The 15,725-nt window shown below is 39.8% G+C and overlaps 1 protein-coding gene across 3 annotated transcripts; it reads left to right on the forward strand.

The window, feature by feature from the left end:
• The first annotated feature begins 355 nt into the window (after window positions 1-355).
• clgn (calmegin) lies at window positions 356-15,711 on the forward strand. 3 transcript variants are annotated; one of them, XM_053621944.1, is made up of 15 exons: window positions 356-518; window positions 5,168-5,338; window positions 5,470-5,543; window positions 5,966-6,024; window positions 6,425-6,566; window positions 7,164-7,245; window positions 7,348-7,540; window positions 7,790-7,979; window positions 8,075-8,188; window positions 8,892-9,048; window positions 10,324-10,539; window positions 10,817-10,933; window positions 11,400-11,571; window positions 11,861-12,018; window positions 13,938-15,711. In XM_053621944.1, the coding sequence occupies exons 2-15, from the start codon at window positions 5,168-5,170 to the stop codon at window positions 14,019-14,021; spliced, it is 1,929 nt and encodes a 642-aa protein (XP_053477919.1). In that variant the 5' UTR covers window positions 356-518; the 3' UTR covers window positions 14,022-15,711. The 3 variants fall into 3 exon arrangements, with proteins under 3 accessions (XP_053477919.1, XP_053477918.1, XP_053477920.1); XM_053621943.1 differs by lacking the exon at window positions 356-518 and adding an exon at window positions 2,342-2,615; XM_053621945.1 differs by lacking the exon at window positions 356-518 and adding an exon at window positions 2,345-2,615 and having other exon boundaries at window positions 11,864-12,018.
• The last annotated feature ends 14 nt before the right edge of the window (window positions 15,712-15,725 follow it).

The raw sequence follows: 15,725 nt of genomic DNA on the forward strand, positions 1-15,725 counted from the left end.
AAAATGACCATTTTTTCTTTGATCTGATTAATGCAATTCATAGCATGTCATGTTGTGTTGAAAATGCAGAAATTCTAGGCCTAGAAAGGTGAAAGGTCTTTGGAAATGTTTGTGTTAAGGCAATCTGATAGGGCCTTCTTGGTGAATTCAGAAGATTCCTAAACAGCAGCTCAATAACTGTTTTCAATTCGGATTAACAACAAAATTGCATAAGTTTGCCTTCTTTTGTTTCTTATGACTTATTAAAGAGATGTTTAATGTTTTTGCTGTAATGCTCATACATATATAGTGAATTAAAATGGTTAGAATTTGACCTAAATTATGTATTCTTATTCTTATTCTTATTCTTATTCTTACATTTACATTTATTCATTCAGCAGACGCTTTTATCCAAAGCGACTTACAAATGAGAAAATACAAGCAAAGCGACATATCAAGCAGAGAATAATACAAATAGTGCTACCATACAAGATCCATTAATTGAGTTCCAGAAGAAGCAAAGTGTGCAGAGTAGAGGTGTAAGTGCAATTTTTTATTATTATTATTTATTTTTATTTATTTATTCAGGTTTTTTTTTTTATGAGTTGGTTAGGTGTTCACGGAAGAGGTGGTTCTTTAGCTGTTTTTTTGAACATGGTGAGAGATTCTGCGGTCCGGATTGAGGTTGGAAGTTCATTCCACCTCTGAGGAACAGTTAGTTTGAAGGTTCTGGAAAGGGTCCTTGATCCACGCTGAGTAGGAACTACTCACCGTCGGTCGCTAATTGATTGCAGATTGCGTGAGGGAACGTGAGCCTTCAGGAGAGTGTTGAGGTAGGAGGGTGCTGATCCAGACAAGGTCTTGTAGGTGAGCACAAGGCCTTGAATTTGATGTGGGCAGCTACAGGAAGCCAGTGGAGGGAGATGAAGAGGGGTGTGACATGGGTTCGCTTGGGCTGGTTGAAGACGAGGCGTGCTGCAGCATTCTGAATCATCTGAAGGGGTTTGATGGAGCTGGCTGGGAGACCCGAGAGTAGTGCGTTGCTCTAGTCGAGTTTTGAGATAACAAGAGCCTGGACTAGTATCTGTGTAGCCTGTTCGGTGAGGTAGGGTCTGATTTTCTTGATGTTGTACAGGATGAACCTACAGGACCGTGCAGTTGTTGAGATGTGGTCTGTAAAGGTCAAGCTGTCATCAAGGATCACCCCAAGGTTCCTGGCCGTCCTGGTTGGCTTGAGTGTGGTTGAGCTGAGCTGTACAGTGAGGTTGTGGTTGATTGAGGGACAGGCTGGGATGATGAGAAGGTCAGATTTTGCCAGGTTGAGCTTAAGATGGTGTTCCCTCATCCAGACTGAGATGTCTGACAGGCAAGCAGAGATGCGTGCAGAGACAGATGGATCGTGAGGCTGGAAGGACAAATAGAGCTGGGTGTCGTCAGCATAGCAATGATATGAGAAGCCATGAGACTCAAACACCTCCCCTAGAGATGTAGTGTGTATAGAAAAGAGGGGACCCTGAACTGACCCCTGTGGAACACCAGTTGTGAGTTGCCGAGTTTCAGAAATATCTCCCCTCCATGATACCTTGAAGGACCTGTCAGAGAGATAGGATTCCACCCAGCGCAGAACTGTTCCAGTGATGCCCAGGCTGGAGAGAGTTGACAGGAGGATCTGATGGTTCACAGTGTCGAAAGCAGCAGAGAGGTCAAGTAGGATGAGGACAGATGATCTAGAGGTTGCACTTGCTATTCTTCTTCTACTTCTTCTTATTATTACTACTACGGGGGCTTAGTGGTTAACACGTTCTCCTCACACCTCCAGGGTTGGGGGTTCGATTCCCGCCACTGCCTGTGTGTGAGGAGTTTGCATGTTCTCCCTGTGCTGCTGAGGTTTCCTCCGGGAACTCCGGTTTCCTCCCCCAGTCCAAAGACATGCATGGTAGGCTGATTGGCATGTCCAAAGTGTCCGTAGTGTATGAATGGGTGTGTGAATGTGTATGTGATTGTGCCCTGCGATGGATTGGCACCCTGTCCAGTGTGTCCCCTGCCTTGTGCCCCATGATCCGTGGGATAGGCTCCAGGTTCCCCGTGACCCTGTAGGATAAGTGGTATAGAAAATGGATGGATAATCCATCCATCCATCCATTCATTTTCTGTACCACTTATCCTACATTATCCTACCCTATTATTATTATTATTAGTAGTAGTAGTAGTAGTAGTAGTAGTACTAGTAATAGTAGTAGTAATAGTATTATTATTTCAACATATTCGTCGCAGCTTTTACTATATATTATAACTTTTATTTTGACCTCTTGAAACCGGAAATGTTTTTAACGGAAAAGGCGGGCGCGGGAATCTGCATCTCAAATTGCTCTCTATTTACCTCAAGAGTGCGCTATGTAGGGTGCAGAGCCAGTTATTTGATACACTATATAGGGCGCATGTGTAGTGTCTAGAGAGTTATTTGGAATTCTGTTTTTTGTCTTGAGGCTCTGCGCTCCGAGCGCCCTGCTCCATTTCTTCTGTCATACACTCCATTCATTTCAGCGGGATTAATTGAAGCAAAGTCACTTGTTGTATCGGGTTGTTTTATCAGGAGAGAGCGGAGACTTTAGGGGAAAAATATTCGACAGTTTAAGGTGAGTGAAGAAGCGGTTAGTGAGAAGAAAATCTCCGCTTGCTTGCGAATAAAAATACCACAAATTGAGTAACGGTAAATGTCTGCTAGCTAGCAAGGGGATTTAGCGTTGGTATGAATGTTTACACTTTAATATATATTTGTATTGCGTTCTGCAGTCTAAATCATCAGTGCTGCATGCTTTAACAGTTCACCAGAGGTTTTAGGACCTCACGTCTTCGTTTTTTTATTAATTTTTTTTTCCCTCGAATTTCTTCCTTCTTGTTTAAAAGGATCAAATAATATATTGAGATGAATATAGCGAAGGTTCTCGTGCGCCTGTAGTATTGAGGTTTATTACTGAAACCGGTTATAACCAGTAATGGTCAGATTTGACCAGAAAACTGAGGAAATCGTTAATGTGTAATAAGGAGCAGTTAACGTATAACATCATATAATCCTCTCTGTATACAAACTTCTGCATTTAATGTTCTTAACTCAAAAGTTATTGATGTTGAAAAGACAGTGTAACCTTTAAAAATGGAAATTATTATTTTTTAATGGTTTTCCTTGGTGCAAAAAGGTGCACAAATCGCTAGCTTGCTGACTATAACCGGATGACTAAGATGACTAAGCTAGCTCCGTTAGCCTGCTGTGTAACTCTGAGAGTTGCTTATGTAACATATTTTAAATAAACGTGGCGTCATTAGGTTTATCCGGCTCGTTTGAATAATAAAAAAAACACTCCAGAGCACATTTCCTTGCCTTAAAAGAAGAGACTGCTAATCTAACGGCTAAACTGATGTTAGATATGATAACAGTTTTAATTTCTATTCAACGTGCTAGCTTGAATGGTTGCAGTTACTGCATTGCGCCTGTAGAGGGCGCTCGTTAGTTTGTATGCCATGTGGAGTATGTAGTTGTACTGTATATACCTCGCAGAAATATTTTACCTGCTCTCATTATGTTAGTACGAATTGAGAGGAAAATACTTTCCCTAGTAGTTGTTTGAATCATTTATTCATTCATTCATTCCGTGATGGGGTGGGGGGGGGGACCATCAGAAACCATCACAGAAATTGTAATGGTTTCCACTACAGACCATCAGCTGTTAACTATTAAAACCATTACCATTATTGGTACAAACCATTATTGGTCCTTAATGGTGTCCACTAGACATAACATGCCACCTAGAAGGCAACAAATTACCATTAGAAACCCGCAGGGACCATTACAGTTCCCATTATAACCATTAAAACCATTTCAAGTTCTTTGAGGTTGTCTTGTTTGTTTGTTTTTCCAGCAGGGTTTTCAGTAACTGTTTTATCCTGGTCAGGGTCACAGTGGATCCAGAGCACTTGCCTGTATGGCTGAAAGTTAGTGGACACCTGACCATCCGGGTCTTCTCCAAACTGTTGCCACAAAGTTGGAAGTGTATAATTGTGTAGAATGTCTCTGTATGCTGTATGCAAACTCCATGAAGACATGGTTTGTTTCCCAAGTTTGGAGTGGAAGAACTCGAGAGTCCTGCACGGAGCCCCAACCTCAACCCCGCTGAACACGTTTGGGATGAACCAGGACATCGACTGCACCTCAGATCAGTGCCTGACCTCACTAATGCTCTTGTGGCAGAATGGGCAAATCCCCAAAGCCATGCTCCAAAATCAAATGGAAAGCCTTCCCAGAGGAGTGGAGGTTATTATAACCACAAAGGGGGACTAAATCTAGAATGGCATGTTCAAGAAGAAGAATCCTTTATTGGTCACATATACATTAGAGCACAGTGAAATTCTTTTCTTTGCATATCCCAGATTGTTAGGAAGTTGGGCTCAGCACGCAGGGTCAGCCATGATACGGCGCCCCTGGAGCAGAGAGGGTTAGGGGCCTTGCTCAAGGTATCAACAGTGGCAGCTTGGCAGTGCTGGGGCTTGAACCCCCGACGTTCCGATCAGAAACCCGGAGCCTTAACCGTTGTGCCCCCACTGCCCCAAACAAGTGCATGTGGGAGTGATGGTGAGGTGTCCACAATCTTTCACAAACTCATTTATGCTTGTGGGCTCTTAACCAGTGGTTAATGGAGGATATGCGAAGCTCCACACGGACAGTAACCTGAGCTTAGGATCACACTGCGAACCGTAGAGCTGTGATGCAGTGACGCTACGTGCTGCACCTCTGTGCCAACTGTGTTTCTTTTTTCTTCCTCTTTTCTTTTCCAACAGCCAGGAATCCACATGTGAGGAAACGTATAGCATTTCATATTTCTATTAGAGGGTAGTAAGCCGATGTGTTGCATCCAGTAACAGACAGAAATGTATTAGTTAATTTGAAAAAGTTAGCAGTGGGATTTCAGCCAGATCATAGAGTATTGTGACTTTCTGTAAGATTTTTAAAAATTATTATAATATGCTGTAGTTTTATGTGTTATTGTTCATATCCTGTCTGCCCAACATTATCATTGTTGGGTAACGGGTTAATTTCAGGTTCTGTATCATCGAGTATGCATACAGTATACGACCTAATATTTAGCACTTGTATTGGATTGATCTCTTTTTTTTTTTTTTTTTTGATATATAGATGAAGCTGCAGTGGAGTTGGACGTGTCTCCTGCTCTTGTCCATCGTCGTGGTAACACGGGCCCAGGAAGATGAGCTTGAGGATGATGAAGAGGCACAAGTGGAGGATGGAGAGCTGGACTCCGAGGCAGACAGCAGTGAAGTGCAAGCTGATGCTAAAGTCTCTTTCCAGGTCAGAGGTCATTAAGGTTTATGTTGCAGTTGATTTATATTGTATGTTAGTTTATTAATAATATACGTCATTAGTAAGCAATATGCAAAAGGATTATAGACTTTATATGGCGTGTTTGTACATTTACACAGGTCACATATAAGACCCCTGTACCCACTGGTGAGGTTTTCTTCTCCGAGACATTCGACGATGGAGCTCTTGGCAGGTAACGCGTGGCCTAGATTTGACAGAGAAAAAAAAACCCCTCAGTGATTACGACCGGGAGTCCAAGAGTATGTAATTAGCTGTGTTCTCTCGGGGTGGGAGGGATGGATTTTACTCTCTTCCCTGTTAATCAGAGTGACACTAGACAATCGTGTGCATTCGCCAGCCCACTCATGTGGAAGGAAGCGGTTTTCTTCCGAGTATGTTTAGCTGCCTTGTGATGCAGCATGAGCAGGGCAAGTGCTAGACTTCGCCATCCCTGATTGGTCGCTGCTGTGTGATGGGGGAGATCTAGCTAGTGGGTGGGAACTGGCAGTCATGAAATCTGAGGAGAAAAATGAATTATTCTGCTAACTCCGTTTTGCCAAATGGATCAGCATTGAAAATGCTCTGTCTTTTGTTTTGTTTTGTTTTTTTGTACAGATGGATTAAGTCCAAAACAATGAAAGAGGATGCAGATGAGGATATTGCGAAGTATGATGGTGAGCTTTCAGCTTCACCACGTTTCACCACGTTTTACTGTCCCGAGAAAAGAACTCCGATCCTGTTTAGTCGAAATTCACTTATAATGAAGGTCTAAGGGCAGTTGTTGAATTCAGGCTGTCATTCTGACACGAGAAATATCTTATACGATTCTATAAATAAATAAATAGTAATAATACATTAATGCCATACCTGAAAGTATGTATTAAACAGATTTAAAGCTTAAGTTTGATATACCCTTAACTAGTAAGTATTATTCGATAACAGTGGCTCTTAGGTTTCAACATATATTACATAAGTTAAATAAGTCATGAAATAAGTACAACAGACGTAAACTGGTGTAACTGGTGCATTCACATGGTGCATTTCCATAATGTGTGTTCTGCTCGTTGATTTCAGGCAAGTGGGAGGTGGAGGCTCTGAAGGAGAACAAAGTGCCTGGTGACCTGGGTTTGGTCCTAAAGTCCCGCGCCAAGCATCACGCCATCGCAGCTCCTCTCAACAAACCGTTCGTCTTCAAGAACAAACCGCTCGTGGTGCAGTGAGTGAACTTCCTGGTTACAGTTCCCATAGCGACCTGTCACTGGGCTGGAATGAGTGAGAGATTGAGCTAAGTGGTAATAAGATGGAGGTTGAGGGAGAGGTGGAAGGGAGAAGGTTGAGCCATTAGGAAGGCTGTACCATCTAATTGTATAATTGTGGATGATTTCTGTTTCTCGCATCAGGAAGAGCACAGAGTAGATTTTGTGCAACAAAATAAGATGAAGACAAAAATGCAAATGAAGTATATTTGTTAGTTTATTGAAACATAATGTAATATAATTCAAGACATGTCAAAATGTATATCTATCAATATTTGCTTGGATTCATTTTCTGAGTGCATTGGGCATTATTTAATAAAACTGAGCCCATTATTCAGACTGTGGATTCCTGTGAGATTTAAGTTAGCCAGTTTATATCAATATTGTGATACTATAACATTGTATATAGTTATAACAGTTATAATACTATAACTATAATACTGATTCCACTTTGTGACATGGTCCAGATTTTTTTTTTTTTTTTTTGAGAATTGCTTTGCTTCTTGCTATTTACGTGTATGTTTAATCATACAAGTGATTGTTTCAATCTCCATCAGGTATGAAGTTAATTTTCAAGACGGCATTGACTGTGGTGGGGCCTACATTAAATTACTGTCTGACTCCCCCAACCTGGACTTGGTAAGTGTGTTGAGTTTCAAATAAATGATGGTGTTATGTAGCGTCGAGGAACGTCGTTATTTTGACAGATAGTTACTCTTTAACCCGGACTCTTTAATACAGGAGCAGTTTCACGACCGCACACCGTACACAATCATGTTCGGGCCAGACAAGTGCGGAGAAGACTACAAACTGCACCTCATCTTCAGGCATAAAAACCCTCTGAATGGAGATTTTGAGGAGAAGCATGCCAAGAGGGCTGACACAGACCTCAGAAAGGTGTACTCTGACAAGAAAACTCACCTCTACACACTGGGTGTGTGCTTTCACCTCATCCTCTGACATTTTATTCATGCGTTTATTCCTTGAGTTTATAGAGATGGACAGTGTGACGATATGCTATTGTCTTTATGATGTCTGGATGCTTCCTAAAAAGGGCTTTCTATAATTATAGACTGTTAAATAAACACTGCAGCGTAGAAAAGAGTTATTGTTCTGTTTTACAGTGTAATTACTTACTACAATTTGTTCATGTTTGTGTTGTTGTTTGTTTTCTCTTAATCAGTTCTGAACCCAGACAATACGTACGAGATATTTATTGACCAGTCCAGTGTTAGCAAAGGAAGCTTGCTGACTGACGTGGTTCCACCGGTAAACCCACCTAAAGAGATCGATGATCCCAACGACTCTAAACCGAGTGACTGGGACGAGAGAGCTAAGATTCCTGACCCAGAAGCTGTCAAGCCTGATGACTGGTGAGGCTGAAGTTTGAGAGAACAGAGTCAATATTTGAGTATTGAAGGGTTTGTCTTCTGCTGCTTTAACTATTTAGCTCTCTCTCTCTCTCTAGGGATGAGGATGCCCCTGCAACAGTGCCTGACCCTGATGCAGTGAAACCTGAGGGCTGGCTGGATGATGAGCCTGAGTTTGTCCCAGACTCTACAGCTGAGAAACCTGAAGACTGGTAAATACCTTGTAGTGGTACTAATCAAATTATATTAATAGTAGTGAAAACGTGTGGGTTAAATATATATATATATATATATATATATATATATATATATATATATATATATATATATATATATATATATATATATATATATATATATATATATATATTTTTATTTTTTAAATATAAAAACCAGTTTAACAGAATTTAGTAAGCTTTTTTGAGTACTAACGCTAACAGTTTTCCCTATTACAGTTAGTGCTTGAATTTTAAAAACCTCTTTAAACCCTCTTTAAAAGGGTTTGAGACTCAGATCATGACAACCAGGGTTAGGGTTAGATGACGATGACCGCAGACAGTTTTAAAGTGAAATGGAGCTCGTCAGCTGATTTGCATGAAATCGCTAAACACACTTGCCTGGACACTTTGGAGGCATTTTTCTCACACTCGGGTGTTTAGCTGTTTGTGGTGTGCCTGTGTAGGGCAGAATGGTCTATTCATTTTAATGACCCATGCATCATGGTTCATAAGGCTCTATAGTTTCACAGAATTAAATATTCTGGTCCTGTGCCAGATAATTAGTGACTGCAGCACAGTGTAGATTTCTAATCTAGTTAGAAATCTATATAATTACGATCTGTTTCTAGCAAAACCAATAAACATTAGTTATGTTTCACAGAGGAACTGATGTTTTTTAAAATTGTTTTTATTCAAGGGATGAGGAGATGGATGGTGAGTGGGAGGCTCCTCAGGTACCTAACCCTTCATGTCAAACTGCTCCTGGCTGTGGTGAGTGGAAACCTCCCACAATCAATAACCCCAAGTACAAGGGTAAATGGAAGGCTCCGCTCATAGACAACCCCAACTACCAGGTACTACCCCTCAAGAGGATGGGGAAAACTTTTTTCCCAGCCTTCTTTGCTCATATTTACCAAGGGTGCCAATATTAGTGGATGGCACTGTATGTTGTATGTCGCATAGTTATATAATGAATATGGGTGGTCTTAGCATTAGGGCTGCAACTAACTACTATTTTCATAATTGATTAGTTGGCTAATTATTTTTTCGATTAATTGGATGGGGGCAAACTTTCAGTACCATTTTTTTTGTTGTTTATTTAAAATTAAATCCACAAACAGTGTTACAAATATAAACTTCAGACTAAAACTTCATACAACTGTTTTTCCAATCATGTAAGACTGAAAAAACCCCAATACACACACAAACACACACCAGAATATATATTATTCATTTAGGACTGTAGTTTAATTCAGTGCTTTTTGTGCATCCATAAAAATAATGTATAAATACTTATAAACTTATATATTAGTTTATATTATATATATTCTATATTAGTATTTATGCATTACTTTTTATAAGAGGTATCGCTGACATAAACAATAAACTGAAGAAAGTCATTATCGGTGACTCTGGGTATTATGCTAAAGCTAGCGGCGTTGCATTACGTGCGTATGTTGTCCTGCGCCGTCGACTAGGAAGCGGGTTATACTTCCAGTTAGTAAAAAAACCGCTCGTGTTCCTTTTGAGATGATATTACCTTTGTAAAATTCACTAGACAGTAGAGTACATAGTGCATCGTGTAAGTGTATAGTACGTCATTTGGGACACAACTTTAGTATTTACTCTCTGATGCGTGTTTTTGGAACAGAAGTAACGTAGTGAGTAAACGTACCCTGTGCAGACCGACTAATCGATAATGAGATTTGTTGACAATGATTTTCATAATCGATTATTAACGACTTTATGGATTAGTTGTTGCAGCTCTAATTAGCATGAAGCATTGCTCTTTTTTTATAAGCATTAATATATATATATATAATATGTTAATAGTATGTTAGAATGTTATGTTAATATCAACCCTAAGGTTTAAAAAAAAAAAATAATAATAGTAATCTTGCTTTAACACAAAACATGAAAAATAATGTGAGTATTTCCATATTTGGTTATGTACTGCACATATACGCACAATTAACCTGCGAAGAACAGGGTTCATAATGCATGTTGAATGCATTATTCCCTCACACACACACACACACACACACACACACACGCGCACTTAAATAATTGTAGTGTATTTTAAGTGCTGATTGTCCCGTGACTGATGGCAGTGATCTGTTTGAACACAGGGCGTGTGGAGTGCACGTAAGATCCCAAATCCGGACTACTTTGAAGATCTGGAGCCGTTTAAGATGACCCCGTTTCGGGCTGTGGGACTGGAGCTGTGGTCCATGACATCTGACATCTACTTTGATAACTTCATCATCAGTGCTGATAAAGAGGTGGTAGACCGTTGGGCCGCAGATAGCTGGGGGCTCAAAAAACTGGTGGCTAGTGCGAATGAGGTGCGTGCACGCACACACACACAACATAAGATTTGAACTGCCATTGGGGAAAAAAAAAAAGAAGAGGAAATTCATATATACATAATTTCTGTCCTGTTATACAAGCAATTTGTTTTCTCTCTCTTTCTCTCTCCGTCCATCTGTGTCTCTCTTTCTCTCTCTTTTTATGTGTCACTCTGTCTCTCTTGCTCTTTGTCTTTCTCTGCCTCTCTCTCTCTCTCGCTCTCTCTCTGTCACTATCTGACTGTCTGTCACTATCGTTCTCTTTCTTTCCCAGCCGGGGGTGTTCAGTCAGCTGACGTTGGCGGCAGAGGAGAGGCCGTGGCTGTGGATAGTCTATATTCTGACTGTTGGACTGCCTATTGGCCTGGCTGTTCTTTTCTGCTGGCCTAAGGTGAGTACTGATGGGCTGGATGATACGATACTGATATCATGATCAATTTCAGTACACTCGTATTATAAAATCAGTACTTTTATGACATTGACTACTGACTCAACTGTTCCATAGAAACATGCACCCTGATTGCAGATCTATTTTTATATCGATTATTTCATCTTCCAGTATTGAATGATTTGATAAACGTAAATAAAAATATAAATTACATTTTTTTTGTTTGGTTGTTTTTGTTTTTTTGTTGATTTTGCCATCACAATCACCTTTTGGTGCTTGGCCCCCTTATTTAAATTAATGTTAATGCTATTCAGAAATGGAAACATAACTGTAATCGTTAATTATTTATTATTAGCTATCATAACATCTTTTTGCCATTTTTCTTAACGTTAAGCAATTTATTTACCTTCTGTTATTGTTCATTTTCTTCATCAGTTCTAACTGAACACTGTGTTTCTATGCCCTGTAGAAGTCTGAGGATGATTACGCCTATAAGAAAATCGATCCACCCAAAAGGGAAGAGGTAGAAGAAGAAGAAGAAGAAGAAGGAGAGGAGGAGGAGGAGGAGGGAGAAGAGGAAGAGCAGGAGAAAGAAAAGCAAGAGGATACAGTTGAAGCAGAGGAAGCGGCTGAACCAACTGGTCAGTAAAGAGTTAATTTTTTTTGGTTTTTATGTGTGTCTCTGTAAGAGGTAAAATATACCGGAGGTGCTGAATCTCAAGGCATTGGACATTTAAATAAATATAAATATACTAAGGACAGTGTTAAAAGTAGAGGCAATTTATTTATTGTCTCTTTCTTTACCTAATGTGCTGATAACAGCAGTTTCAGATAGCTGTTAATGCTAGTTTATTCATCGTTCAAACAGGCTTCACTTCCTGTATGTTATTCTTTTGTAATCCCAGTCTTTTTTCTCTTTATCTGGTTCAGCAGAAGATGCAGGCAGAACTGAGGAAGAGGAAGGAGAAGAAGCTGAAGGAGAAGCTCCAGAGGAGGAGGAGGAGGTGGTGGACGTTGAGGAGGAGGAGGAGGTTGAGGAGGAAGAAGAGGAAACTAGTAAATCAAACGACATGCCTTCAGATGATGAGGTAAGAGGTTGAGGAGTCATATCAGCTGGTTTACTTTGCTACCTCATTCAAATAAAGCACAGGTTCCCAACCCTGGATCTGGAGAACCCCCTGTCCTGCACATTTTAGTGTTTTTTTTTTTTTGTTTGTTTGTTTTCTTATTTTTCCTCCCCCAGCTCTAACACTCGCTTCAACTCAGGAAATGACTGTTAATTAGCTGATTAGTTGCTTCAGGTGTGTTGGGAGCAGGGAAAATACTCAAATGTGCAGGACAGGGGTTTCTCCAGGACCAGGGTTGGGAACCTCTGTCATAAGGCAGTACCTGATCTCAAAATCTAAACTCTATATGTAAAAGTATTTGTTTTTATTAATCTGGAGAATACAGACATTAGAAACGCACACTACCGGTCAAAAGTTTGGAGACACTCGACTGAAATGTTTCTCATGATCTTAAAAACCTTTTGATCTGGAGGTGTGAAATCGGTGCCGTAGACAAAAATATAATTGTGCCGACATATTCATTTCTTTCATTAGAAAACTAACATTTTATTTACAAAAAAAATCGATTTAAACGGACGACTCGGAGCGAAATATTCCGAAAAGCAGCCGATAAGAGTCCAGCGTAGGTGTGAACTCCTTTAATACTGTTTAAAAAGCATCTCAGGGAAATTCCTCAAGAAATCGGTCGAGAAAATACCAAGAATACATTTCTGGAAATTCTAGGAAAAAAGGGTGTCTACTTTGAAGATGTTAAAATACAAAATTATTTGGGATTTTTTTTATCGCTACATAATTCCCATAGTTCCATTTGTGTTACTCCAGAGTTTTGATGACTTTATTATTCTTCTAAAATGTGGAATAAAAATAAAGAATGAGTGTGTCTAAACTTTTCACTGGTAGTGTATGTTTATATGTTCAATTCAAACACAAACTCTTTTATAGGGAGTTACAAAATGCTTGAAATTCCTTGGCTGGGAGTCCTAAAGGGAAAATTGGCTGTGCTCTCTGGGTGGGAGGGGTCTCTCTCTCTCTCTCTCTCTCTCTCTCTCTCTCTCTCTCTCTCTGTGTCTCTCTCTCTCTCTGTGTCTCTCTCTCTCTCTGTGTGTGTCTCTCTCTCTCTCTCTCTCTCTCTCTCTCTCTCTCTCTCTCTCTCTCTCTCTCTCATGAATCATGGTAACACTAACCAACGACCCAGCAGGGGCAGTCGGTCAAAAAGATGCAGTCGGCTGGCTTCACATGTCTTGTGGCACATGGAAGCCTTCACCCTCCGGGGTGGTAGCTCTTGTATGATTGGCAGACCTAACTCGTGTGTGGGAATTGGCCAAGACTAAATTAGGAAGAAAATTGGGGTTTAAAAAAAAATGCATGTACACAATATACTCAGACTTATTTGATCACAAGTGGACTGCGCTAAATACAGGCATTATTGGGGTCAAATGTGTCCTGTTATCCGATCACTTGGTGCTCTTGAAGAAGGGGTCTGGGGCCGCATGTGGCCACATTACATTTGTGGTGTAAATCTGTCCTGATGTATTTCCAACAGAATCAAAAGTTCACATGTTCACACTTACTCGAGCTGCTTTAGAACATTATATTACATTTCTATTAAACATGCATAATGGCCGTGTGAAGTCTCTAGAAGTCTTCCCGATAAGCTCTGATTGGTAATAAATTAAAAATTATGGAAAAAAAATAATCCTGAATTGGTTTAGTATTTCTCAAAGCTTTTCTTTATTTATGACAATATACGTCATATTATAAGACAATTTTAGCACCTTGGTGAAAGAACTATTTTAAAGAAGTGGTATAGAATACTGTATGATGTTGTGATTTATCCTTTGACCTTTAGGACCGCACAAAAGGAACACTACACTAAACTAAACCAGCTGTAACAAGTTTATTGTTGAATAAATGAATCCATGTTCACGTCTCTCCTGCAGATGAAGGACGCTGATGAGGGGATCGACGGCACTGGAGAGGGACAGAAACAGGCTGTGAGAAAAAGAAGAGTACGGAAGGACTGAAGCACCTGTTTCTTATACTTTCTCCCTGTTCCCTTTTCTCTTTCTCCTTTCCTCGCCCGCTCTGCCTCTCTAAGTGCTGCATGCCCCTGGCTTTATGACGACCGCAGGCTCCCCCACCCCCTCCACTGGAGCTCCTCCTTCTCTTTCCCGTTATCTTAGTCTTCCTCTCCACCAGTAGTTTATATATGGGTTACTTTTTTCAGTTTAGCCGTACCAATGAAAACTCTGCTGTATTTCCTCATGAGAGGATTGAACAAGTAGCACTGAGACCAGATTTTACAACTGACTGTGCACATACTGACATGAAGGATAAGAAAAAGAAAAAAAAAAAAAAGATGCGTAACAGAAGGAACTCCAGAAAGCCGACATTACGACACGTTTGCGCCGATTTCAAAAAGTGTTCTTTAACTTATTTAAAAGGAGTTCTCGCCGATTTTGTGTTTTTAAGTTATTACGTTTTTAGCTTTATTGTTTGAAAGAAATCGCACTGAATATGATATTTATTATTTATATGTCGTCTAGAAAAAGATGAGTTTGATGCCGGAGATGTTAAAAAAAAAAAAATCTTGCTTTCTGCAGTCATCACTCTTAGTTTATAGTGAGGGAGATTTTGACTTGTAGAATCTGAATCTGTTTTCACACAGCATCTGACAAGGCTTTGTGGCTTGGCAAACTTAAAGACGCTATATTTTAAACATGGCCAATGTAGTATGTAATCATTCTCTTCAAACGTTAATTTAGAGGGCTTATTATTATTATTATTATTATTATTATTATTATTATTATACACAAATCCAATGACGTTCAGAAGAAAAAGCAAGCAAAGCTAATGTGAGCAACTAAAATCTAATTTCAAATCCCAGTGTTAATCACGTGGATCAAAAGAATCCAGTTGTAATCAGCTTTACCGATTAAGGCAATAGTTTGGCCAAAAATGAAACGTACACAATTTTCCCTTTAGCCTAACAGCAGCATTGCAGTTTTTAGACTTGGTGTGTGTGTGTGTGTGTGTGTATATATAACAATATATCAAATCAACCACTAGCACACAAATGACATGTTTTCCTATGGGAAGTGGCAGAATGCAGCTACTGTTAAAACATGCTTCGTTTTTGGATTTTTTTTTCCATAGCTGACCTTTTCAAAATGAGCAAAACAAACAGGGAGGACAAGGTGCTGGAAAATTAGCCTTGTTAGATGAATGGGCAAAAATCCTGAATGATGATGATGATGAATCTAATCTACATAAGCAGCTAGGCTGGCTAGGGAGCCAATACTAGCTAGAACTGGTAAGAGTGCTGTTTTGCCGTGTGTGCGCTTCACAAAGCGGCTTCTCTTTTCTGTTCATATTAGCACAAAAAGCAGTTTCTATATAAGGGAAAAAAAACACCAAGTGTGAAAGAACCCTTTAAGGTAACACATCGCTGCTGATGGGTCATGTTTGGGAGAAGGGGAATATAGTGACATTTCATTTTTGTAACTATTTATTTGAGAGAATTTGTGATTATAGCCATCGGCACACGGAACGATTCACTGTGAGCTCTCATCTCCGACACGGGATACTTTCAGCTTTTTACGGGAATGTTACTAACGTCTCGTTTTTCTGGTTTCTGTCATGCAAGAAATGCTTTTAAGTTACATTTGTTTGTGATCTGAGCACTGCAGTTGAAAATAAACATTTAATACAAAATGGTGTGCAGAAAA

Source organism: Ictalurus furcatus, chromosome 3 (genome assembly GCF_023375685.1).
Source record: "Ictalurus furcatus strain D&B chromosome 3, Billie_1.0, whole genome shotgun sequence".
NCBI lineage: Eukaryota > Metazoa > Chordata > Actinopteri > Siluriformes > Ictaluridae > Ictalurus > Ictalurus furcatus.